At 39.7% G+C, this 26,573-nt stretch overlaps 5 protein-coding genes across 5 annotated transcripts; all 5 read left to right on the top strand.

The window, feature by feature from the left end:
* Positions 1 to 2,646: 2,646 nt before the first annotated feature.
* LOC308131435 (olfactory receptor 1D2-like) lies at positions 2,647 to 3,669 on the top strand (the record flags this gene model as incomplete). Its single annotated transcript, XM_080498163.1, has 1 exon — positions 2,647 to 3,669. The coding sequence occupies one exon, from the start codon at positions 2,647 to 2,649 to the stop codon at positions 3,667 to 3,669; it is 1,023 nt and encodes a 340-aa protein (XP_080354289.1).
* A 3,610-nt stretch (positions 3,670 to 7,279) lies between these two features.
* LOC308131434 (olfactory receptor 10A3-like) lies at positions 7,280 to 8,245 on the top strand (the record flags this gene model as incomplete). The annotated part of the gene is made up of 1 exon (XM_080498162.1): positions 7,280 to 8,245. The coding sequence occupies one exon, from the start codon at positions 7,280 to 7,282 to the stop codon at positions 8,243 to 8,245; it is 966 nt and encodes a 321-aa protein (XP_080354288.1).
* Positions 8,246 to 10,408: 2,163 nt separating this feature from the next.
* On the top strand, positions 10,409 to 11,338 carry LOC308131433 (olfactory receptor 4B13-like; the record flags this gene model as incomplete). Its single annotated transcript, XM_080498161.1, has 1 exon — positions 10,409 to 11,338. The coding sequence occupies one exon, from the start codon at positions 10,409 to 10,411 to the stop codon at positions 11,336 to 11,338; it is 930 nt and encodes a 309-aa protein (XP_080354287.1).
* Positions 11,339 to 13,104: 1,766 nt separating this feature from the next.
* Positions 13,105 to 18,314, top strand: LOC308131431 (olfactory receptor 13C4-like; the record flags this gene model as incomplete). The annotated part of the gene is made up of 2 exons (XM_080498159.1): positions 13,105 to 13,368; positions 17,631 to 18,314. 2 exons carry the CDS (start codon positions 13,105 to 13,107, stop codon positions 18,312 to 18,314), a joined length of 948 nt encoding a protein of 315 aa, XP_080354285.1.
* Positions 18,315 to 20,278: 1,964 nt separating this feature from the next.
* LOC308131430 (olfactory receptor 4S1-like) lies at positions 20,279 to 21,226 on the top strand (the record flags this gene model as incomplete). The annotated part of the gene is made up of 1 exon (XM_080498158.1): positions 20,279 to 21,226. One exon carries the CDS (start codon positions 20,279 to 20,281, stop codon positions 21,224 to 21,226), a length of 948 nt encoding a protein of 315 aa, XP_080354284.1.
* Positions 21,227 to 26,573: the final 5,347 nt, after the last annotated feature.

Below are 26,573 nucleotides of genomic sequence, written 5' to 3'. Positions count from 1 at the left end.
AAGTAGCGCAGCCGGGGGAGAAGTGATGAGAAGAAGTGGACAGACCATTTGGAATTATTTAATAAGTATTCATGGACAAAATATAATCAACATCAGTCTGTGATTCAGATCTTTTTCTGAGGCCTGCAGAGAGAGCCTTGAAGGCCCTTGACGGTCCACCTCTGCTGATTACTTATTACTCCTGTAAAAAGTCACTTAGTTACTTTACTGAATACTTGTATTTAAAAGTAACCAAGTTAGATTACAAATAACCTTTTAGTTACTTTCAGCAGCTCCTGACAACACCCCCCACTGTTTCAATATAAAAATGACCACCGCTTTTACCAAAAACTCTGAGCTGATCGCTGACTGGCCTCCTGCACCTGCTGATACACATTTTAACCTTTGACCTTCATTCTTTGTTGTATTTATATCTGACTCACGCTTTTATTATCACATTTTTACTATCACTGATATTTGTTTACCTGGTGATGCAGTTGTAGTCTGTGGTTGCAATATTTATTTATTTATTTGCACCCTTTTAATAGGACAAATCAGAGTTTCCCTCATTTCAAGGTAAACATACTCTGAGGTTTCACGTAACCAGCTTTCTGGAACCCGTCCTTTAGCTGATGCAACTCCCATCCCAATACAAAACAAACATGATGATTAAGCCTCAGGGTCATTAGTCCACTATACCTCCATATTCCCAGGACATCCGTTTGGCGTGCGGGTTAACGCTCCAGGGACGGCGGTCTCCACCCGGGTGTCACTATGTACAAACTTGCCCTGCACTGGGGGAAGTCCACTGATGTTGGACACTTGTTGACAAACCCTCATGTTCTCTATAGATATTAGAAGTTTAGATATGTAATAATATATTTTCATGCTCAAAGCTAAAAAAAAAAAAGGGCACTGAGTCATTGTTGAAAGTTTAAGCATGAATTTGTTATCAAAAGTTTAAAAAAAAACAGTAAAAGTTACTAAACTAATTTGTTCAATTAGAGGACAGCAGGTTGTGAAGGAAGAACAGATCCGATATTTTTGTTAAAAACAGCGGTTTTTAACTTTTTACCATTATTGGATTAAGTGAGCGCTAAATAAACCCATCTATTCATCCAATTTAAGATCACCGTACACTGGACCTAATCCCAGCAAACAATGAATGAAAGACAAGTTACACCTGGACAGGTCACCAGTCCATCACAGAACAAACACAGAGACAGACAATCACATTTGGACCCGAGGACTATTGAACCTGAAAACCCAGAGAAAACTTGGATAGGGTGTAAACTCCACACAACGGCAGTCTAACCGTGGCCATTAAAGCTGTGAGGTGAACCACAACGCCACAGTGAGGCCCCACTTAATAAACTTGTCAGGAAATTTAAGGGCCTCACAGAAACGTGTCACTTTCATTTCATTGTTGACGGGTTAGAACAGCGGTCTGCAACATTTATGACCAAAAGAACCATTTCTGTCACATTTCACCAGCTCAAACAGCTTTCCATTTGAAATGAGGCCGACACAGTTAAAAAAAAGTTTCATGTATATATTTATATACATGCAAATATTTGCATTTATTAAGTTTTGCAAGTTTGGACTGATTTATTTGTTTTTTGAGGTAATTTTGACATTTTAGCTTTTTTCCTGTTTTGGCTCTCTTCCCAGCAGTTGTGCATGTTTTTCCATCATCATTTTGTTTTCTTTTAGTAATTCTAATCATTTTGGTTTCTCTAAAGCAGTTTTAGCATTTTATCACATGTATGGTGGTTTTTAGCTATTTTTTTTATCATTTCAGCCAAAAGTTAATAGTCCTTGGGGAAATAAACTGGTGCATAATTAAGTTAAAAAAAAAGCCAAAAGCTAAAATATTTCTATAAATGTAATTTTCTGAAAGCTTCAGGGAGCCATTACAGAAGGGCCAAAGAGGCACTTGTTGCTAAACCCAGAGTTAGAACAACCGAGAGACACACATCAAAAAGGTCATGATAAAGCAGTTTAACATATACCAACAAGCTTATATGAACAACACCTTAGATGACCATTTTGACCTGTTTGAGGGAGCAGGTTATTGTTTTGATCTGCCTGTGTGCTACCCGCTCATTTCATTCACCCTGTGTGTGTGTGTGTGTGTGTGTGTGTGTGTGTGTGTGTGTGTGTGTGTGTGTGTGTGTGTGTGTGTGTGTGTGTGTGTAGAAGGATTGATGGATCAATATGTAATACCTCTGAACTGTCAACAGACGACACACCTTCACCAGAGAAGAGGGAATATCTCTTAAAGTTAAGGCATAACTGACTACATCAGGTGTCCTGACATCAAACTGTCCAACACATTCCTGATTGATGTTTATGATTCTGTATTTGAACGATGACTCAGCAGGATGATTGATGTATCTGGTACAGTTCTGTATTTTTCAGTTGTTCTTTTCTATTATTCTTGAGCTGCTAAGACTTTTCATTCATTTGTTTGGTTAACAAGTGGCGTCACAAGATGAACTGTTGAATATGTAAAGCATCTGAACTGTCAGCCAATGGTACAGCATCAGAGAAGATTAAGTCTACGAAGGTCAACCTTTCCTCACTTCTCCCAGTGAGCTGATATCAAACTATCCAACACATGCTTGAATGACTTATGACTCTGTGTTTGGACGACGAGTCAGCAGGATGAATAACGTATCTGGTACCGTTCTGTATTTCACACTTTCTGGCTTCAGTACCACAGTCAACTACAAAGCTATGCTTTTCTGTGTGACTTTACTATGTTATTTCTTTATTGTGTTTGTGAATTTGTCTCTCATTTTCACCATAATGAGGGATGGAAACCTCCATGAACCCATGTATATATTATTGTGTTTTTTGTGTATTAATGGACTTTATGGAGCTGCAGGATTTTACCCCAAATTTGCCTTTGACCTGCTGTCTGATGTCCAGGTGATATCATACGTGGGATGCCTTTTCCAAGTTTTTGTTCTTTATTCCAATGTGAAGGTGGATTACTCCATATTAGTGGTGATGGCCTATGATAGATATGTGGCCATATGTCGACCGCTGAAGTATCACTCTGTGATGTGTGTGAGGAAGACCACTCTGTTGCTTTGTCTGTGCTTGATCATCCCAGTGAGCATTGACACTATAATAGTAACCTTAGCTTCAAGACTTGAACTCTGTGACTCCAAAATAGAGAAACTTTACTGTGACAACTGGTCGATTGTTAAACTTGCATGTGGTTCAACAACAGCAAATGATATATTTGGATTGGTTATTATTTGCTTTTATATATGTCACTTTCTCCTCCTTGCATTGTCATATACACAGCTTGTTAAGGTGGCTATCAACTCCAAAGAAGGCAGGAGGAAGTTTATTCAGACATGTGTGCCACATTTATTTTGTCTGTTTAATGTCACGACTGCTCTGCTTTTTGACCTAATGTACTCGAGGTATGGATCAGGATCTATGACGCAGGATTTGAAGAACTTCATGGCCGTTCAGTTTCTTGTTTTTCCACCTATTCTGAACCCTGTTATTTATGGACTGATCCTGACTAAAATCCGAAACCGAATGATATATTTGATTCAGATAACACACCAGCATGTTCATTTGAAATGCAGATGTAATTGTGCTGATGACAATCAAATATCACCAAGCGGCAGAAAAGAAAGATGGAGCAAATCTGTCCACACAAAGTAAAACTGAATATCAATATAGTCCAAATCAAAGTCACGCCATCACGTGGAAAATAAGGGACTAACTTGACATAGCCTTTGCAGTTTTATTGCATCACATTGTTTATATTTTTAGTTGGACTGTGTTCATTTTGTCGTTCTAAATATAAATGTTTTGGACCCATTTTTTTTTTTTTTAACGGCAGGTAAATGCAGGAACAGTGTTTTACCTTGCGGACGTGACAATCTGGGGAAGGCTGCAGATGTCGCCAAAACATGTTAGCAAGGTAAAACTATTTTTTTCCCGGCATTTACCGGTGGTTAAAAAAGAGTCCATAACATATGTTTGTTTTTGTTTATTGAACCTCATTGTAAGAACATCATCATAAATGTGATCTTGTTTTTTTGGTGGGGGGGTTCCAACTAACTTGATAGGTAAGTTTGAACATTATAATGGTGGAAACACAGTTCATCAATTGTTATGAATAGAGAAACAATGTATCAGAAGTTGAAACTGAGACATTTGAGCTTTGTATAAAAAACATTAGTTCATTTTAAAATTTCATGGAAACAACACCTCTAAAAATTGAGTGTGAATGAAAATGATGGGAGAGGCGTTGGTTCAAGGCCTGTATTTGCCCAAGGATAATCCAGATTATTTACACTCAATAAAACAGACATTTTCCTGCAATGTTATTTCATTTGCAAGTATTGTCCTGTTTACATCACAGAATAAGTACTTGCAAAGCCAAACCTTTTAGAAGTCATATCTAAATATCTACTTGTCACAGAGTTGCTTACATACTGTTGTACAGTATCTTCTTGCATGATATCCTTTATTTTATAATCAGATTTTCTTTATTCATATTGCATGTCTGTGTTTTACTAACTTTAGTCTGACAGTTGGTAAAACAATTTAACAGCTGCAATGCTTTGTGGTGTAAAGATTTGAGAAGTCCACTGATAACTGGACTGACCAAATTAATTCACTTCAATGTCCTTGAATAAATAACATCCAGAATGTGTGGAAATTGAGAAATACTGTAGCTCTCCTGGCTGATTGACCTCTTCAGTTAGATTTGGTTATTAGATGTAAACAGGCATGAAGAGATAATTAGATTTGTCTGTCTTTGAACACGTGTGACCCTGAATCGGAATAAATACACAACAAGCACAATGATGAAGTTCGTGTGGCATTATTTGAAATCTCCAGGCCAACTTTGATGTGTTTACTGTGACCCCCCTCGGTGGGCCTTAGTGGGAAGTGGTAGGCCTCAGGGAACGGAGTGCGCTGTAGCCAGATCATTGTCATTCAGTGATCAATGGCCTGGCCTCATGGGGTGAACTGCAAAACATAACTTTGTGTAATGAGTGAAAGGACACTCACCGTAATCGTTAAAGCAGCACCATGTTGTTACAGTCTGCTATTTCTATTTACCACTTTACCCATTCTGCAGACATATGAAATAGATTTTAGCTTTAATAATGAGTGCCTCTGAGGGGTTACTGCAGTTGTTTTTGAACAATTTCAGGTAGATATTTTTTACAGGGTTGGCTTGTCATTAATCCCATCCTTCTCATGTTAAGTAAATAGCAACTCCCCTGCAGAGGGTCAGTCTGCGTGTGACTCGGTCAGTTTTGACATAGTATTTCATACTAGTTTAATTATTGTTACTTAAAAAAAAAAAGAAAAAAAGATATCTATTGTGTTTTCAGTTACTGTTTGTTACATTTACTTTTTTTTATTTCCTATTGCCCCTGAAGGCAACAGAAACCTTCACCATACCCAATCAATAGACAGGCAAGAGAACAAAGGGCAGCAGTGCCTGGGGGGGGGGGGGTGTCAACCCATCCACAAAACTGCAAGTGGGGAATATACTCATGCTTATTCTTTTCCCACTTACAAAGAATGAAGAGATCTGTGATTTCTCATGTCCATCATAGATACACTTCAACTGTGAGGGACAGCATCAAAAAAAAATAATCCAGAAAATCACATTGAATGATTTTTCAAAAAAAAAAAAAAAATGTTTGTACCTTATTGCTCAAAAGCAGTATTTGATCACCGACCAACCAGTCAGAATTCTGGTTGTCACAAGTCTGTTCATTTTACTTCAAGAAGCCCTCCTATTCTTGACTCAACCTGTACTGTTACTTGCACCCGTTTGACATGTTTATAGAAGTGCTTCAGAAAATCTCATGTCACTTTACCAATAAGGAGGCCTTTTTACTGGTTATTCCAATCACAAAGCACTTCTTAGCACTTGTTCTTCTTGTCTCGCTATTCACACAGTGGTTGTGATGATACATTCTCCAACTTTGAATTTGGTTAACACATTGTACGACCTAATAAACACATTTGTTAGATTCCAGATGCAAAATCCTGTTACTTTACCTGAAGGTTTGTATACAATTGCAATAAACAAACATTCAGTTCTGGAATTGATACAAATTCTAAACTACTCAGATTACTCTTGAAGAACATGTCGAGAGTTCTTCTATCATGAATGAATCTCTCTTGTTTAGGAAAGCATTGCTCTTTTTACTCTTTCCTGGAAAATGCAAACCATTTTGAAGCATGTACTAAACATTTCACTACACATAACACAGCTACAGTGAAAGAGTAGTTGCATTAACAGGGATATTTAGTTCCACTTTACTTTAAGGAACCACGAAGGTTCTTGTGCTCATCATCTGAAGTCACTTGAGTAAGATACCAACAATGTGATGATGACAATCAATAAATGTAGCAGAAAATACCTCGTCAAGCAGAAATGATGCTTCATACGAAATGGAAAGGCCAGCATTCTTGTTTCACACACACACACACACACACACACACACACACACACACACACACACACACACACACACACACACACACACACACACACACACACACACACACACACACACACACACACACACACACACACACACACACACACACACACACACCATTGGAGGCCGCCGCCATGCAAGGAGCTCAGTCCAAGGAGCAGTTTGGGGTTCAGTGACTTGGACTGGGAGAGATGATGAATCAAACCTGCAACCGTCTGATTCAGAGACGACCACTCTATCAACCGTGCCACCGCCGCCGCTCCATTCTCGTAACTTCAGCAAAGCAAAGCAAATTTTCCCCAAGGGAATTGTGATTCTGCCAACAGGATCAACGAAGAAACTTATTGCTCAGACGTTTGTTGATTTACATCCCACCACAAACAGGTGCTTTTTTTTTTTTTAGCAAAATGATAATGAGCTTAAATCTCTAAAAAGCATCATAAATGCGGTGATAGTAGTCATGCTTGTACTACTTTTTCCACACACAGGGTGTGGAAACTTTCAGATCCCCAGAGGTAGAATTATGTGGTTTTGCATACGAGGCTGGAGACGTTAAAAGGCTTCAAACACCCAACAAAGCTCACAGCCTTCGGTCATCTGTGGGCTGACTTTTCAAAAATCAAATTTAAACCCAATGAATAGGATCCTCTTTTGCCTTTTTCCTGCTTTGAAGTAATCATGTCTTCTCTGTTTATCCGGACGGCTGTACTTTTATGATGGGGGTTAAAAGGTTGTACTCGTGCAGACGACCTCACTCACTTTTCCTCAACCCGTGGGTCTTCAGTGCTTTTGAGATGGAAAACAGCACAGCCTACCTTCACTTTAACCTCACTGTGTTTATGAAGATCGGACACTACCGCTATGTAGCCTTTTGCTTTTGCCTCCTGCTCTACAGCTTCATTGTGTTTGCAAATGGTGTAATAATACTGACAATACTGCGGGAGAACTCATTGCATCAGCCTATGTATATTTTCATTGCATTTTTATCTCTGAACTCTCTGTATGGATCGACTGGTTTCTTCCCCAGACTCCTCATGGATCTCCTCTCTGACACTCATTTGATCTCGCGCCCGGCTTGTTTCACTCAGATCTACATCATTTACACTTATGCTTCCTATGAACTGACGATCCTGAGTATTATGGCGTATGACAGATATGTTGCCGTGTGCCATCCTTTACACTATCACAGAAAGATGAACTCTAAAACTGTTTCCATACTCACATTCATCGCTTGGGTCTGTCCAGCCTGTAACCTTGCAATTAGTCTCAATATCGCTATTGGAGTACCGTTATGTGGCAACAAAATACATAAGCTGTATTGTGCAACCTGGAACGTGGTGAAACTATCATGTGTTCCTGCCGCCGTTAACAACATTGCTGCTCTGCTGGGGGCAATAGCTATAGCCTTCGTTCCTTTCAGTTTCATCTTTTACACTTATCTTCGAATTGTGCTTGCTTGTTGGAAGAACTCCTCAGAGGTGAGAGGAAAAGTGTTGCAGAGTTGTGTCCCTCATGTAATTTCATTTGCAATTTATTCCATAACCTCATTTAGTGATGCAGCTCTAAGCAGACAAAACCTTAAATTGGTAAATCCATTTGTTGCTATAATTCTCTCGCTTGAGTTTATTGTCCTTCCTCCAGTTTTGAATCCACTTGTGTACGGCCTCAAACTCCCGGAGATCAAAAGAAACATCTTTATGTTGTTAAAACCAAAGAGGAATTCATGTCAAACATTTCCAGAGCTCAAACACGTCCACTGACAAATGGACTCTTATCCGGCCTCTTGCATCACACTCAAAATTCAACATGCTTCAGTGTAGTTTGATTGTGACATATCTGATTTGTTATGTTACTTCAAATATGTGATTAATGTGAAATATTTGCTCCCAGCCAGCACATATTGAAACACTTTCATTTGTGATTGTACTCAATTATGATCACTCTTAAGTCCTCCTGTTTGTCACTCGCTTCATGTGTCCAATTGATGTTATGAGACTGTTATAACAAGAAATGGTAAACTGACTCATATAACCATGTGATTGTTTATGTTTCTGATTTATACAGTAAAATTCACAAGGAAAAGAAAATGTGACAGTTGATTTTCTCTATAATATAAAACTGTTTGGTTGACTAGTAAAAACTATATATATATATATGCAATCGTGCTGCATTGTATTGACTGAATGGATAAAATATGAAAAAAGTTTGAAAAATTTGGATGTCATTGTACATTTTCTTTAAAAATAAAGAGCTGGTACATGTATGCACTTACAGTTTTGGGATGTGTTAAATGTATGACTGTCTGCATATCCGAGTTGAAAAAAATCTCTCCATCTCACCATTATTATTATTATTATTATTATTTTTATTGGGATCCAAGCACCAAGGGTGCATAGGACGCTATTGGAATTTCTTCTTTTTGAGGGTCTAAATGTACATGAAAATGGACATAACTTTGCAAACACATCAGACCTGGTAAAACATTATATGTTTTGGGAGTAGTAAACTAAGCCCCCTCACTTTTCATCCACTGTTCTGAAATATATAACACTCCAAGATGTACAAAACAATCCAGAGGTATAGATCCTAACACCCAACGGGAAGTTGGCCATTTTGAAAAATTATGTGGATTTTGGCCAATTTCCAACAGCGAACTCATTCCTGTGGTAAATTCCAAATTATCACAGGTTTGGACAGTCAATAATAAAGGGATTGGTGAGCAAAAATGATTAAACTCTTCCATGCCACAACATTTGATGTTTTGCCCTGAAATGGGAAGTGCCATATAGATAGCCTGAACATGGTCCAATCGCCCTCTAGCTTTACACATCACATCAGAGTCCAGGTCTCATCACAGCCATATGGCGACAATGACCATCAGCCATAGCACCATAGCATCAATTAATCAGCGTTAGTGTTTTTAAAGTTTTCACAGTGAACTAATGCACTTTAATACTTATCATCAGCTATTGCATTTTATTACAATGTGGGTTTTTTTTTTTTTTTACAAAATCTGCATTTCATTCTAAATAGCCTGAGCATGGTCAGATCACCTTACTTTATATATTCCATCAGAGTCCTGCCTTCATCACAGCCGCATCAGAATGGGACTTTAAAACTTTACATGATTTGCATGACCTTCCCTGATCAATACTAATATCCACTAATATCCATTCAGAGACATAGCGCCACCTGCTATGTACACCTGTACAACTCTGCACTAACTCATCTTCTACACCAGAGATTAGGTTGCACAAATCCACAAGTCTTATGCTGCCTCACCTTATAACATCAAGCTTCATAGTATCAGATAGGTTTCAGTAGCAACAGCTTTGTTCAGGAATAAAGCTAATGAATGATGTAATATGATGACTATTCCTACTGTCACCAAAATTTTCAAAGCTTGAAATATTTGGTGATAATGAACCAACTTCAATGCTACCAGTAATATATTGCTGAATCAAGGCTGTTTCTCAGTCATTAGCAAGCCTAAATACTTCTAAAATATTAATGTGGATATTTTAAAACTATTTAACAGTTTGATTTAGGTGGCACAGGGCTGGCTGGAACTGAGAGGAGTCATACAGACATAAAATGAAAGAAAAAGAAAACAAAATTCAAAGGTTGAAAAAAACCAAATCTTTGCGATGACCTAGTTTGTGCTATTGTCCTAATTTCAGTGGAAAACTACTGTAGTGTTTGTGTCAACTATGCCAGCCTCTTCCAGCTCACTGATTGGATTGTTTGAGCATCCATATTCATGAATCATATTAGATAAACCCTTTGAGAGTCTATGACAAAAAATAAATGATGTTAGAGTCACTCATTGCATATCTCTTATAAGTATGGGTTTGCTAATGGACAACCTCACTTTCAGACATTAGTCATGCAGTTGACTCTCTGCTCTGTTTTATTTCTTTAATATGGCGGTCAATGCTTCAGAGATCACCATGTTGACTCTGTCTGGTTTCGGTGAGATAGTGAACTACAGAGGGATTCTCTTTTTTTCGACTTTATTGTGTTACTGTGTGATTTGGCTGGTCAATGTGACAATTATTGTGACAATCATTATGGATAAAAACCTTCACGAGCCCATGTACATCTTCCTCTGCAATCTGTGCATCAATGGTCTTTATGGGACGGCAGGCTTTTACCCAAGATTGCTCAAAGATATTCTGTCCACTGCTCAAGTGATTTCTCTGGCTGGATGCCTGTTGCAGGGCTTCGTGCTGCACTCTTCAGCCTGCGCTGACTTCTCTTTTCTGGCTCTGATGGCTTATGACAGATATGTTGCGATATGTCGCCCCCTGTCGTACCACACTGCGATGACTAAAAGGAGGATTTTGATGTTTGTGCTCTTTGCGTGGTTCCTTCCTTTGTATTTGGTTTTCATCAGCACAGTTACAGTTCCAACATCGAGGCTGTGCAGCTCACACATACCAAAGATTTACTGTATTGCCTTTTTAGTCCACAACATAGCTTGCACTGCGTCCATGGCTAAAATTGTTGTTCCAGCTTTTAATTATACATTTTATTTCTTACACTTCCTGTTGATTTTTTGGTCTTATTTATTTCTTATAAAGACATGCAAAACATCCAAAGAGGGCAGGACAAAGTTCATGCAGACATGTGTGCCACATATAGTTTGTTTGTTGACTATGACTGTATGTTTACTCTTTGACTTGTTGTACATGCGCTTTGGCTCCAAAACCTTATCGCAAAATATTCAGAATTTCATGGCAATGGAGTTTCTCCTGATCCCTCCAATAGCCAATCCTGTCATCTATGGCCTCAAATTGACAAAAATAAGGAACAGGATCGTAAAGTATATGAGTGCAATCGTCTGTCATTGAAGCTCAGTCATTTCAGTCACATGATCCATAGCACTTGTATGGGTGTGAGGACCAAGACTTTACTCAATCACAACCTTGCTTCATATTGTTTTTGTGCACTGAATAAACAAACTCAGCAGCACTTCTCACTATTACAGCCTTCATGGGACTTGTTTTGATGTAAACATGGATAGGGATGAAGATTCTGCCACTACATTACTGTGGGGTTTTCCTCCCTGTGTACTTGCTGTGTTTAAGTTTTCTCACCATTTCAGTCCAAAAACATGTATTTAAAGGTTAATTAGTGATTGAAAATTGGGTCTAAATATGAGTATGCGTGTGTGTTTGGTGACATGTACAGGGTCCCCTGCCAACAGTTGGCTGTGTGACGGGATAGAGTGAGACAGAAGAAGGATGTGGTTCGAAAGAAACAAAGAAAACTTCAATTTGGACGTTGATAAATTGTTTATATGGTTTATGTTGTATAAATAATTTAAAATTCCATCTGTTCCTGAAGAAAATGCAGGGAATATGATTCTATGAAGTTTGGAAGTGGTATTGTTTTGTATAATTGTGCTGGAAATACCAAATATTAAAATCTAACAATATGCACTGCAATAAAACAGCAGTCATAAATGAACCTTTTTGATGTTGTGATTTGATATGTTTCAGTTTGAGTGACTTCGACTTTAAAGCTTGTGCATGTAATCCAAGATGAGGGAAAACTGATTGTGTCTACGACCCCAGTTACAGACTTGTGTACAATGTAAATAAACACAGGATACTTAGATGTTTACTAAATGCCACAACCAACAAATATAATATATTTATAAAAATTGTCATTAATTAAATAAAAAAATTGGGAAAGTAGGAAAATTGGGACAGGAGTCGAGCACTGACGTGCATCTGATCTTTTACGTTTTTGAAATGTCTGCAATCTGAGCAGGCAACGTATTTACAATTCAATTTAGCACATCCTCATTTTAATTAATGGAATAAACGATTGACAATTATCATTGTAATTGAATTGATGCAGGGCTTGTCTAATAGTAAGCCTTAAATTCTGTTCTTCCAAATATATCTTCCATCCATCTTCTTCTTGCTTTATCTAACTCAGGGTGGCAGGTTGCTGGAACTGATCACAGCCTGATGACAGCAGAGTCCACCCAGGACAAACACAGAAATACAGATAATCATAAACACTAACATTGACACCATTTAGAATCACAACATAACCTCTAAAACCCCCTTTAGACTGTGGGGCGAAGCTGGAGTCCCCAAAGAAACTCCCACACATGCATCAGGAGAACATGCACACGACTGACCACTCTGCCATAGTGCGGAATATGAATATGCCTTAATAACTTTTACAAAAACTCACATGTAGAATTTCCTGCGGCCTTCTCGCTCAGGCAGGAGTGCTAACCACATATTCTTGTATCATAATTTTTTCACAAACCTTCACAACAAAACAACAACTTGAAGCAAAAAGCTGTAATTACAGCCATAAAGTCAAAAGTCACCCCCTCAGTGTTGGAGAAAGTTTCCATTCAATACAGATTTCAGGACAAATAGAAATCTCAAAGCTGACTCGATGTCTCCTGCTACCTGAGGTCATCAGAGAGGTAATTTAAGTGGCGTGACGAACACTGGAGGGTCAGACCGACTCCGCTCAGACTGCCAGTCACTTCTGCTGAAGTCAAACAATTAAATCCATTTATGATGGAGACACAAAGGATATTCTAGCTTTAACTGAATGATATTCGGTCTGCAGTTACACGAGTTAAATGGATAATGTTTCTGTGCAGAAAAGTTTTACGCTTTCAGGACTGAACTATGTAGTGCAGCACAGAATCATCCTGTTCGCTCTCACCTTGCTGTGCTACTCTGTGATATGGATGGTGAACGCTGCCCTCATCCTCACCATCATCGTGGACCGAAAACTCCACGAGCCGATGTACATTTTCCTTTGCAATCTGTGCATCAGTGGACTCTATGGGACGACGGGCTTTTACCCCAAATTCCTCCTGGATCTGCTCTCCGGCACTCAGGTCATCTCATACGCCGGATGCCTCCTGCAGAGCTTTGTCATCCACTCGTCGTCTGGATCGGATTTCTCGAACATAGCCGTGATGGCCTACGACAGATACATGGCGATCTGTTACCCATTGACGTACCACTCAGTAATGACCACACAAAGAATAACTCTGTTAGTGGCCTTCTCTTGGCTCTTACCACTTTTCTGCATGTTCATTAACACAATGTCAATTTTTCAAACCAAGCTGTGCGGCTCCCTCATACCTAAACTTTACTGCTCAAATGTACTGATTAGTAAACTCGCGTGCAACTTCTCTATAGCGAATAATAGCATCACGTACTTCAGCATTACCATATACAGCTTCCACCTTCTCTTTGTAATCTACTCATATTGGTATCTTGTCCGGATGTGCCTCGGATCCAAAGAGAACAAGAAGAAGTTCTCACAAACTTGTGTCCCACATTTAGTCTCTTTTTTCAACTTTTGCTTTGCTGTGCTTTTTGATTTAATGTACACCAGATTTGGGTTAGGGATGTTGTCACAGGGTCTGCAGAACTTCATGGCAATAGAATTTATTGTCATTCCTCCCATAATGAATCCTCTCGTGTACGGATTTAATCTGACTAAAATTCGAAGTAGGATTTTTGGCTTATGGAGGAGCAAGAAAAAGATGTCAGGCGACATGTTAACAGTGAAACATGGGATTAATAGAGAAGTAATCACTTGATGCTCCCGGTTGTTCACACTGAAGTCATGTTTGTGTGATATTACTGGAGTAAAAAGCAAAACCTGATCATCTTATTTCCCCAGTCTCTGCACTTGTAAATACTTCAAGCTTTCCATGTCTGCATTTTCATCATTGCAAGTACAACATAAGAATGCACTTTTAAAATGTGTACACTTTATTGCCACAGGCGTGTCAAAGCATTTGCCATTTAATTCCTCCATGAGGTTCTGCGGGTTTTTTGTTGAGTGAGTGCATGTCAGCGAAAGGTAATGTCTCAGTTTGTCTTTAACTTCTTTTAAGCGCTGTTCTCACAGAAACGTGCTTCATTTTTAGTGACGCATACTCCCTTGTTTAGTTTGTTTGGAACGAAGTGCTAACCCTGGCGGTGAAAGACAATCTGAAACTATGGTTGAATTGATGCAGGGGGCTGAGACGCATGTTGAAGGTGGTCGACCACAAACAGTCATGTATGAAACATTATTATTTTCTAGAACAGCGATGGCACTATTTGGAAAATATATATGTTTCATTAAACCGTAAAATATCAAGCTTTGTACACTGCATCAGATTGATTTCCGTAATAACAGCCTGGTCAGGTATTTCAGCAGAAAAAAAAGAAAATGAGTAATAGGTAGGTGTAATGCTTGTGAGTGAGACGGATGACGAACGCGCTACCAGACAACTCTAGTTTTTTAAATCTGTATAGAAATAGTTTTGTGAAGAAAATGCAGGGAAACTCACATCCGTCTTTTATCATCATCAAATATGATAATGAATTGCATTGTCAGCAAATGTTTCAAAGCTTAAAACATATGGCGATAATAACCCAACTTCAATGTCAACTTTAATATACAAGTTGAATCAAGGCTGTTACTAGTTCATTAGCATTTGACTGTTGCATTTCTATAATCCTCATGGATATTTAAGAACTATTTAACTGTTTGATTCAGGTGGCACAGTGCTGACTGGAACTGAGAGGAGTGATAGTTCAGTCGTCTCTACATGGAAGACTTTTGTTTTGTTCATTGAAGTTTAGATTATGTATTTTTTTGCATGTTTAGATACATTAAATTTGCATCTGTGAGCTTTCAATGGGAAATTAGTATTTGATAACAGTGTATTTTTTTTCCCACTTAATCACAACAAATCTATAAGGATTCATTTTCATACTAGATCAGAAATGTTTTTCTGAGTTCAACACTAATACAATAAAACATCATTCAATCATACTGGGTAAGGAGATGTGGGAACTTATTTTTTAATGCTTCATTGTTTTTTTGAGTTGAAACTTCTATGGATTTTATTTATTCTCATGTGTGTATAGCGCTTTGGGCTGCTTCAAAGTCAGTGACGTGCAGACTGAATTGAAATGAATGACATATCCATTTTGATTATTTGTTTTAATTGTAATATAAATATAATTCATTTTTCAATTTCCAGTAGCTTAAGCCACTGTTCCACCGTATTGTACGGGGCAGAGCGGGAGGTAACGGTAAGGCAAAGCGCACCCAGGACCAACTCTGTCGCGCGGTCCCACAACAGAAAGTACAGTAAAAATGTAGGCGGGGTTGTGAACGACTCGGAGACTCTCCAGCGAAGAACACGGACCTCACAGACCTGTTACTCGGTGCTCGGTACCTCAGCTGAGGGGTAGCGGAAAATCGGACCCCTCCACAACTTTTAAGTCGGACAGCACGAAAAGACCGGGCTTGAAAGGCTTCCTTTAGAGCAGGGGTAGAGAACCCTGGTCCTCAAGAGCCGTAGTCCTGCACATTTTGCATGTCTCCCTGCTTCAACACAGCTGATTGCAATGAGCAGCTCGTTATCTGGCTTTGTGCTGAACATGGTGATGAACCATCAGGACGTTCAGTGGAGGGAGACGTGGAAAACGTGCAGGACTACGGCTCTTGAGGACCAGGGTTCCCTACCCCTGCTTTAGAGCCTCCTTTAGCATATGATAACACTGATGCATCCTTTATAAAAGGAGGCAAGCTCATGCTGCCCCACAATCATCCGAGCGTTTACGGAAAATCACGATTGCGGGAAAAGGATCATGCAAGTTACCAAAGCAATAATCTGCATTGAACAACTTTAAATCATCTAAAACCCAAATGAGCTTTTTATAGTCCATTTTCAGAAACTTGTAGTTCTTTCCCCACCATGGCAGACATCATGAACTTGTTTCCCCGCCACATTATTACACCCTCTCCTGAAGGCCACACCCTCTCCTGAAGGCCACATTCTCTCCTGAAGGCCACACACTTTCCTGAAGGCACACTGTTGCTCTGCCTTTGCTGGTCATATCCAGTGTATGAAGGTGTCTGCACATGCGCAGTCAGTTCCCCAATAATAAAATTATATCCGTAAAAAGGCAGATCACTACGCTGCCTTCGGATGCAACTATGCTCTGCTAAATGCAATACATACGTTCACAGTGCATTAGCGAATTGATACAGCACTGCTACTCTCTCCAGCGAGTTGCAGGGATGCTGAGATACTGAAAATCTGACAGTTCACTCTAACCAGGACATTCTGTTCATTCCAGGATAAGGTTGTTCAGCTACGAGCCTGACGTATGATGGCAGAGCAAAAGAGATAGAGATCAGCTACTCCGGATAACAACATACACACATACTGCTGTCATGACACACAATGATTAAGGACGTCTGATTTCAGTTGGCAACAGACGCCATGACAAAGTTGATCAATCGCGCTGAAGCCCAACCTATAGCTGCAGTATACACCCAGAAGAAACATGTCAAACCACAGGAGTTGGACACTCAGTCACACAGTGCATCACTAAATGTGCCAAAATTAAATAACTACACCATTAAATCATTAATTAAATCTGTCATTAATTAAATAAAATTTGAATTAAATATATAAATGTGTTGTCAAATGTTTCATTAAATGTGTCAAATAATTCATTAAAATACCAAATCATTCTATGGGATAAAAAAATAAAATAAAATAATTTCAGTATTGAATTCTTTATTTCACTTATGTTGCACTGCTTCATACACTACACTTAAACTGAGCATTCATTAGAAAATCCTCTAAACTTTAGTGATAATCTACAGTTGTAGGCTGTTTTGCCGAGTGATCAAGGGGGAAAAACAAAGCGTTTGGAAAAAGTGAAGACGACCGATGAGAGTTTGAAATCCCAGCTGTTGTTTTGCTGTTGTTACATCAGTCATTAAAAGATGACGCAGAAGGACATGAGCGTCAGAGCAGCACCGACTCTCTTCATTGAGGCTCGCAGGAGGAAACCGTACGCCATCATCATGGATAATGTCACCGTCGTGAGAACGTTCACTCTTTTAGGGATCAATGAGACAATGAATTACAGAACTACCATCTTCGCTCTGACTTTACTGCATTACTCTGTCATTTTGTTCGTCAACATCTCGCTGGTCATAATCATTGTATTTGATGAGAACCTGCATGAGCCGATGTACATCTTACTGGGCAGCTTCTGTGTTAATGGACTTTATGGGGCTTCAGGTTTCTACCCCAGATTCCTTGTCGATCTGCTGTCATCCACTCAGGTCATCTCCTATGAAGGATGTCTTTTACAGGCATTTGTGATGTACTCGTTTGCTTGCTGTGAATTGTCAATACTGGCAGTTATGGCCTACGACCGGTATCTGGCCATCTGTCACCCTCTGCACTACCGCTCCCTCATGACGAAGACGAGGCTCAGACAGCTGATCTGCTTCTCCTGGCTCACGCCTTTCTGCTTCTTTTCCGTCAACGTCATCCTGACATCAAGACTGAAGTTATGTGGATCTCAAATTAAGAAGCTATTTTGTGTCAACTGGCTCATCATTCAGCTCGCTTGTGCCGACGCCAACGCGCTCTCAAACAATATCGTTTCATACTCAATTATCATCATTTACGTTCTGCACGGACTTTTCATCGTCTGGACTTACATGCATCTCATAAGAACGTGTGCCAAGTCCAAAGAGGACCGAGTGAAGTTCATGCAGACGTGTGTGCCTCATGTGATCTCTTTGCTGCTGTTCTTGGTTGTGATAGTTTTTGATTTGATGTACATGCGATTTGGCTCGAGCGATTTACCTCAAAGTGCTCAAAACTTCATCGGGATGGAGTTTCTCCTCATTCCCCCATTCCTGAATCCACTCGTATACGGATTTAAGCTTGGAAAAATACGCACCAGAATCCTTGGCTTGTTTTTTTTAAAGAGGAAAATTACCCCCACCTTTGAGTAATGCATTGGTTTCGCTTTATGGTAACTATCTGGACAGCACACGGTCAATGACACCGTTTTTAAATTCTATGTCTGATTTTGTTTCTTGTGAAGGATCACACACACACACACACACACACACACACACACACACACACACACACACACACACACACACACACACACACACACACACACACACACACATACAGGGGCTTTAAATCTTCAGATCCAGTAATAACCTTGTTCGATGTTTTCAGCCGATATCAAAATGCTAACGGACTTATGAAGAAAGAGCGACAACTGCTGGTTGATGATATAGAAAAATGTGTTTCTTCATTATTTTTATTGCAGAGTCGTCCAATTCAAAGCTTCACTGCCCTTCAATCAGTAGATTCTCTGTGTGGTGACAGTGTGCACATTTTCCCATTTGCAAAACAAAAGAAACCATGTTTTTATAGGTTCAGGTCATATTCATGGTCATTCATTTTGATTTTACAAGACTATTTTCACAGATTGAGTAGAGTTTGCTCCATGCAGTCAACTGATTTCAATATATTAAATTACTGTTTTCATCTCAAATTCCTGGAAAAAAAACCCCATCTCTTGCAAATCATTTGTTAATGTGTCATATTGACACATTTAATAAATCAATAATTATATAAATTTGATCTCCAGTAGAGCATAACTAAACCTAATGTAAATACGCAGTCCTTGCCATGCTATTGGGCCAATTTTGTGTTAAAGTGTTCACCTGCTTGTGTGTGCTTCAGTGAAGAAGAAAATGTGACATAATCCGATAGTGTACCGAGGTAAATGGATCTGAAAGATATCTAACAATTTGAACATTCTAATCAGGGTTTTGGGACACTACCAGAGACAGACAGTTCATTTTGTTTTTATCAGATAACCAATATCTCAGTTAGTACTCCACCATTAATCAGTCTAAAACAGGGGTATCCAATTAATATGTTCAGAGGTCCAGTTTGACAAAATCTCTTGATGCAAAGGTCCAGAAGATCAGAATGTCTTACCATTTACATTTTATAATACACATTTTAGTGCAATGTATATTTAAGTATAAGCTTCCCACAGTCCAAAAACATGCATGTGAGGTTAATTGGTGATGGTAAAATGCCTCTCGGTGTGAATGTGAGTGTGTGGCTGCATGTTTATCCTGTGAGGGACTGGCGACCTGTCCAGGTGTATCCTGTCCTAGTCCAGAGTAAACAGGGACCGGCTCCAGCATCCTGCAACCCTGACTAGTTTTAAAGCAATTAGAAGATGGATATATATTTAAGTAGCCTGGTTGTTCTATCAACATTTGCATGTAATCAACAGCTGATTATCAAATCAAATGAATTCAGTGCAATTAAAAAAAGGGTTTGACAATATTTATTATCATGTAACTGAAAGTATACGTTTGTCTGCTGAGACAATATTAACTCATTTACTAAATAAGAGTCAGGCTCATTTTCACAATGAGAGAAAAGAAATAAAATGAAGATTGTGTGTGTTGAAATACAGTGCTCGACTTCACAACAATAAAACACATTTTACACATAAATCCAAACACATGTTGACTCCTGGAGAAAGACTAATTTCAGTGAATTCTTTATTTCATGGTCTAGTGTTGCACTGCTTCATGAATTTATTTGATCTGTTTTGTTATTTTGGAGTACAAAACTGGAGTTACATTTATCCATTTGGCCCAATTGAACAAACATACTGTGCACTACACTTAAACTGAGCATTCATTAGAAAATCCTCTAAACTTTAGTGATAATCTACAGTTGTAGGCTGTTTTGCCGAGTGATCAAGGGGGAAAAACAAAGCGTTTGGAAAAAGTGAAGACGACCGATGAGAGTTTGAAATCCCAGCTGTTGTTACATCAGTCATTAAAAGATGATGCAGAAGGACATGAGAGTCAGAGCAGCACCGACTCTCTTCATTGAGGCTCACAGGAGGAAACCGTACGCCATCATCATGGATAATGTCACCGTCGTGAAAACGTTCACTCTTTTAGGGATCAATGAGACAATGAATTACAGAACTACCATCTTCGCTCTGACTTTACTGTATTACTCTGTCATTTTGATCGTCAACATCTCGCTGGTCATAATCATTGTATTTGATGAGAACCTGCATGAGCCGATGTACATCTTACTGGGCAGCATCTGTGTTAATGGACTTTATGGGGCTTCAGGTTTCTACCCCAGATTCCTTGTCGATCTGCTGTCATCCACTCAGGTCATCTCCTATGAAGGATGTCTTTTACAGGTATTTGTCTTGTACTCGTTTGCTTGCTGTGAATTGTCAATACTGGCAGTTATGGCCTACGACCGGTATCTGGCCATCTGTCACCCTCTGCACTACCGCTCCCTCATGACGAAGACGAGGCTCAGACAGCTGATCTGCTTCTCCTGGCTCACGCCTTTCTCCGTCATGGCCCTCTGCGTCCTCCTGACATCAAGACTGAAGTTATGTGGATCTCAAATTAAGAAGCTATTTTGTGTCAACTGGCTCATCGTTCAGCTCGCTTGTGCCGATACCAACGCGCTCTCAAACAATATCGTTTCATACTCAATTATCATCATTTACGTTCTGCACGGACTTTTCATTGTCTGGACTTACATGCATCTTATAAGAACGTGTGCCAAGTCCAAAGAGGACCGAGTGAAGTTCATGCAGACGTGTGTGCCTCATGTGATCTCTTTGCTGCTGTTCTTGGTTGTGATAGTTTTTGATTTGATGTACATTCGATTTGGCTCGAGAGATTTATCTCAAAGTGCTCAAAACTTCATCGGGATGGAGTTTCTCCTCATTCCCCCATTCCTGAATCCACTCGTATACGGATTTAAGCTTGGAAAAATACGCACCAGAATCCTTGGCTTGTTTTTTTTAAAGAGGAAAATTACCCCCACCTTTGAGTAATGCATTGGTTTCGCTTTATGGTAACTATCTGGACAGCACACGGTCAATGACACCGTTTTTAAATTCTCTGTCTGATTTTGTTTCTTGTGAAGGAACACACACACACACACACACACACACACACACACACACACACACACACACACACACACACACACACACACACACACACGCATACAGGGGCTTTAAACCTTCAGATCCAGTAATAACCTTGTTTGATGTTTTCAGCCGATATCAAAATGCTAACGGACTTATGAAGAAAGAGCGACAACTGCTGGTTGATGATATAGAAAAATGGGTTTCATTATTTTTATTTTTTATTGCAGAGTCGTCCAATTCAAAGCTTCACTGCCCTTCAATCAGGAGATTCTCTGTGTGGTGACAGTGTGCACAGTTTACCATTTGCAAAACAAAAGAAACCATGTTTTTATAGGTTCAGATCATATCCATGGTCATTCATTTAGATTTTACATGACTATTTTCACAGATTGAGTAGAGTTCTCTTCATGCAGTCAACTGATTTCATTTTATTAAATCACTTTTTTTTTTCCAGGAATTTCAGATGGAAATCTCTCGCAAATCATACTTATCGCCAAAATTTTATAAATCAATTGTATAAATTTTATGTCCAGTAGAGCACAACTAAACCTAATGTAAATCCCCAGTCCTTTCCATTCTATTGAGCCAATTTTGTGTTAAAGTGTTCACACGGTTGTGTGTGCTTCAGTGAAGAAGAAAATGTGACATAATCCGATAGTGTACTGAGGTAAATGGATCTGAAGGATATCTAACAATTTGAACACCCTAATCAGGGTTTTGGAGCACTATCAGAGATACACAGTTCATTTTGTTTTCATCAGATAACCAATATCTCATTAGTTAGTACTCCACCATTAATCAGTCTAAAACAGGGGTATCCAATTAATATGTTCAGAGGTCCAGTTTGACAAAATCTCTTGATGCAAAGGTCCAGAAGATCAGAATGTCTTACCATTTACATTTTCTAATGCACATTTTAGTGTGATATATATTTAAGTATACTGTGCTTTCTTCCCACAGTCCAAAAACATGCATGTGAGGTTAATTGGTGACAGTAAAATGCCTCTCGATGTGAATGTGAGTGTGTGGCTGTATGTTTATCCTGTGAGGGACTGGCGACCTGTCCAGGTCCCGTGACCTTGGCTTAGTTTTAAACCAATTAGAAGATGGATGGACATATATTTAAGTAGCCTCTTCATGTAATCAACAGCTGATTATCAAATCAAATTAATTCGGTGTAATTCAAAAATTGGTTTGACAATATTTATTATCACGTAACTGAAAGTATATGTTTGTCTGCTGAGACAATATCAACTCATTTACTAAATAAGAGTCAAGCTCATTTTCAAAATGAGAGAAAAGAAATTAAATGTGAAAATTGTGCGTGTTGAAATACAGTGCTCGACTTCACAACAATAAAACACATTTTATACATAAATCTAAACATATGTTGACTCCTGGAGAAAGCCTAATTTCAGAGCAACTGATAAGGTATGGGAGGGAGTGAGCGTGTGTGTGTGTGTGTGTGTGTGTGTGTGTGTGTGTGTGTGTGTGTGTGTGTGTGTGTGTGTGTGTGTGTGTGTGTGTGTGTGTGTGTGGTTTGCCCACTGGGTGTGGCCAAAACTGTTGTGGGGAGGCCTGCAGTGACACCCCGGGACCCGAGGCCATCTTGCCCAGACACCGTCTCCCAGGCAACCGACAGCCCCCCAGGAAAACGCAGAAGATTTACCCCCCCCCCCAGAGCCAGGAAGAATGAAGGCCTGGCTGGGTCTGGTCAGAGGACAGCCAACCTCCCACACCCAGAAGTTCTGCATGCCTACCACCGTCGTTCTCGCTCCTCCCCCTGACCCCTCCAAAGAACCCCACCACCGATACCCCATACGTACACAGCAAGCGCTCACATCTGAACACACCGTCTCACTTGCATGCTCAGACACCCTACCCCCTACCAGGTCACCCCGAAATCCCATCCTCCACCAATCCAACCGTGCAGGGGGAGGGGGCTCCAAAACTGTTTGCTGGATAATAGTATAATGCAAAGCCACATAACATGGAAACTGTCTTTTGGCTCCTCAGAAGCAGGATCCAGCAGCATCAAGCATGATCACAGCATTGGGTTGGCCATGTTTCGAGAAAATACATTTTGAAATTCTAGATTTTGAATCTAATATTTTATATATTTTTTTCAGTTTTAAGGTTTGGATATCTGTTAACACTCATTTGAAATATAGACTCAAATTATCAAAAAAAAGATGTATTGTATAATGTATAACTTGCAATGAACTGTACATATTTTATAAAAATGCACTGAATTAAAAGGCTTTCCAGAACAGATAGATATATGATAGATAATGCTTTGTCATTTAATACATACACCCGTAGGCGCATACAAGAGTGAAATATTTCTACACAAGGCTCAAAAACAGGAAAAGTAAAAGTATAAATACATGCCGTAAAATCACACATTTAAAACAGTGAATGAGGTGCCAACAAGGCATAATATGATCATTATTGCACTGGATTATAATTATTGCATCATCCTCATACCTGATGCCAGGCTATTTACAGATCAACAGTCTTATGGCCTGAGGAATGAAGCTGTTGCAGAACCTGGTGGTTCTGCACTTCAGGCTCAGGTTTTTCCTCTCAGAAGCCAGCAGAGGAAGTGCAAATGCTGCCGTGCTTGCTTTGCCTGGGACAATGTGTTCACGGACCAGGAAAGATTGTTGGTTATGTTCCCCCCCTCAGGAGCTCGGTGCTTTCCACAACCTCCACTGCTGTGTTGTTAATAATCAGTGGAGAGTGGCGGGGTGGGCTCCTCCTGAAGTCAACAATGACTTCTTTTGTTTTGTCGACATTGAGGAGAAGTTTCTTCCTCTTGCGCCAGTCAGCCAGATACAGCACCTCAACTATTGTAGACTTCACACATGCAAGATTTTAATAGTTGGTGACCTAAAGTGGGCCGGTCTGAGGTCTGCAACTCCAGGGCTGATAATGGGTCCCACTCCGGCCCTGCCCTTGGGTACCTCTGGGTTCACTTTCAACTGGATTCACTATCATTTTCTCACAATTACACAAAACGCACCCAATATATACAGAACTGAACAATCTTATTGTAGTAGAAAATCTAATTGTTTTCAGCAAATTGTACTCAGGTAGCACTGGGTCAATTTTGTAGATGCACTAATTATTTATTGACTTGCACTACCTGCTCTGTGCTACTTTTTAATAAACAAACTCATCTTCCTTTCCAACATTCTGCAGGACGCTACAATAGTAATGCACAGTGACGATTGTACAGTGATTACTGGTTGGGAAAAAGTAGATATTTCTTATGGTGGCGTCATGAACACTGACCTTAACTGAGGCAAGTGATGCCTGCGGTTCTTTAGATGTGGTCGTGGGGTCTTCCGTCACGTCTTGGATGAGTCGCCGCTGCACTCTTGGGGTCATTTTGGTCGGCCGGCCACTCCTGGGAAAGTTCACCACTGTTCCATGTTTTCACCATTTGTGGATAATGGCTCTCACTGTGGTCCGCTGGAGTCCCAAAGGCTTTAGAAATGGCTTTATAACCTTTTCCAGACTGATAGATTTCAATTATTATTTTTTTTTTTCCAGAATTTCTTTGGATCTTGACATGGTGTCTATAGCTTTTGGTCAACTTCACTGGTTGTCAGGTAGGTTCTCTCCAAGTGATTTCTTGATTGAGAACAGGTGTGCAGCAATCAGGCCTGGGTGTGGCTACAGAAATTGAACTCAGGTGTGATCAACCACAGTTATGTTTTAACAGGAGCTAAAGGGCAAACACTTTCTCACACAGGGCCATGGAGCTTTGGATTTTGCTCTTCCTCATGAATAAAACCCTTCATTTAAAACCTGCATTTTGTGTTTACTTGTGTTATCTTCGACTATTGTTTAAAACATGAAAACATACAAAAAAGTAAAAAAAATCAGGAAAGGACCAAACACTTTCCCCCCCCACCACTGTCGATAAATAGATAGAAACTTTGTTTGTTCTTTAGTAGAAACAGAAATTCGTCCAGCTTATCACAATTAAAAACACACACTTATGTTGGATATTTTCTTTCAGTAATCCTGCATGTTCCAAAACTGTGGCTGGTGAAGGAAAACAGACCTGAGATAGTTAAGGGTTCACACCAGACATTCTCACCACAAGACAGTTTGCACAGGATACCGGTGAGCTATTCCCAACTTAAGGTTGGTGGTTCGATGAGTGACCTGTGATGTGAAGTGTTAAAATGTAATATGCTGATGTTAAAGTGTCCTGAGCAGGTGGAGACGCTATAACGCGTTAGATTACTCGTTACTGAAAAAATGTGGACGCCAAGTAACACGTTACCGCCGTCACTATTTTCCGGACCAGTAAGGTGCCCAGCAGAGCCCCAGATGCTGCATCTCATTAACTCATTAAACTTACAACAGACTTAATGTTGTTTATGTGAATTATTCTCACATTATAGAGATGTTTCAGGTTGAATTGTGTTAGAGAAAAAAACATTTACAAAACAGTATTATAATGCTCGGGGAGGATGGTTCACTTTAATTTAACATATACTTTGATCAGAATAAATGTAAATATTCCATTTATGAATTAAACTGGTAAGAACGACAAGTCAAGAAACAAACAATAACTGGTGCGCCAACAAAAACATGACTCACACATTTTCCCCAGAAAGCCTTTTTATTCAGATTTAGAATTAATGCCACAGCTGTTGCATTTCCAGTCTGTAAAAGTCCCTGAGTCATGATTAACTCGATTCAGTGACTGTGCAATAACGCACATCATGCACAAAAAGTGACGACTACAGTAAGAAACCATAATTAATTACAAAGTCTGAAAATGCTTTGTGAGCATCACTTTGTTGCCTGCAGTTTGAATCAGAAGCGAGGCGTCGCTGAAGGTATTTACAGTTCTCTGCACTCGGGTGGAGAGCTCAGTGGCTCCAGGCCGTGGTTCAACAGAGGAACGTCTCTGCGCTTTCTAAAACTGAAGGCTGTCGTCATTTACATTATGTACACATTATGTACAGTCTCACTGCGCCACGTCACACATCAGGTGACGACGTGTTGGGGGGGGAAAAAATGGCCCGCGGACATCTGGTTGAACTTCAGTCCTCGTGTCATTCAAGGGGTCTAAAGAGCAGCTATGTCCATCTCTACAATTTCTAAAAGTGAGCGTGACATTCATCGTTCATGTTATGTACAGATTCTCACGCCACGTCACACGTGCATGACTTTCACGCCGGGGTCTCAGTCGCAGGTTGTGGATGTTGTGACGATGGAGGGA

The sequence above is a fragment of the Blennius ocellaris genome, assembly GCF_963422515.1.
Source record: "Blennius ocellaris genome assembly, chromosome: 6".
NCBI lineage: Eukaryota > Metazoa > Chordata > Actinopteri > Blenniiformes > Blenniidae > Blennius > Blennius ocellaris.
The sequence above is the reverse complement of the archived record's forward strand: the minus strand, read 5'-3'. Positions and strand labels throughout refer to the sequence as shown.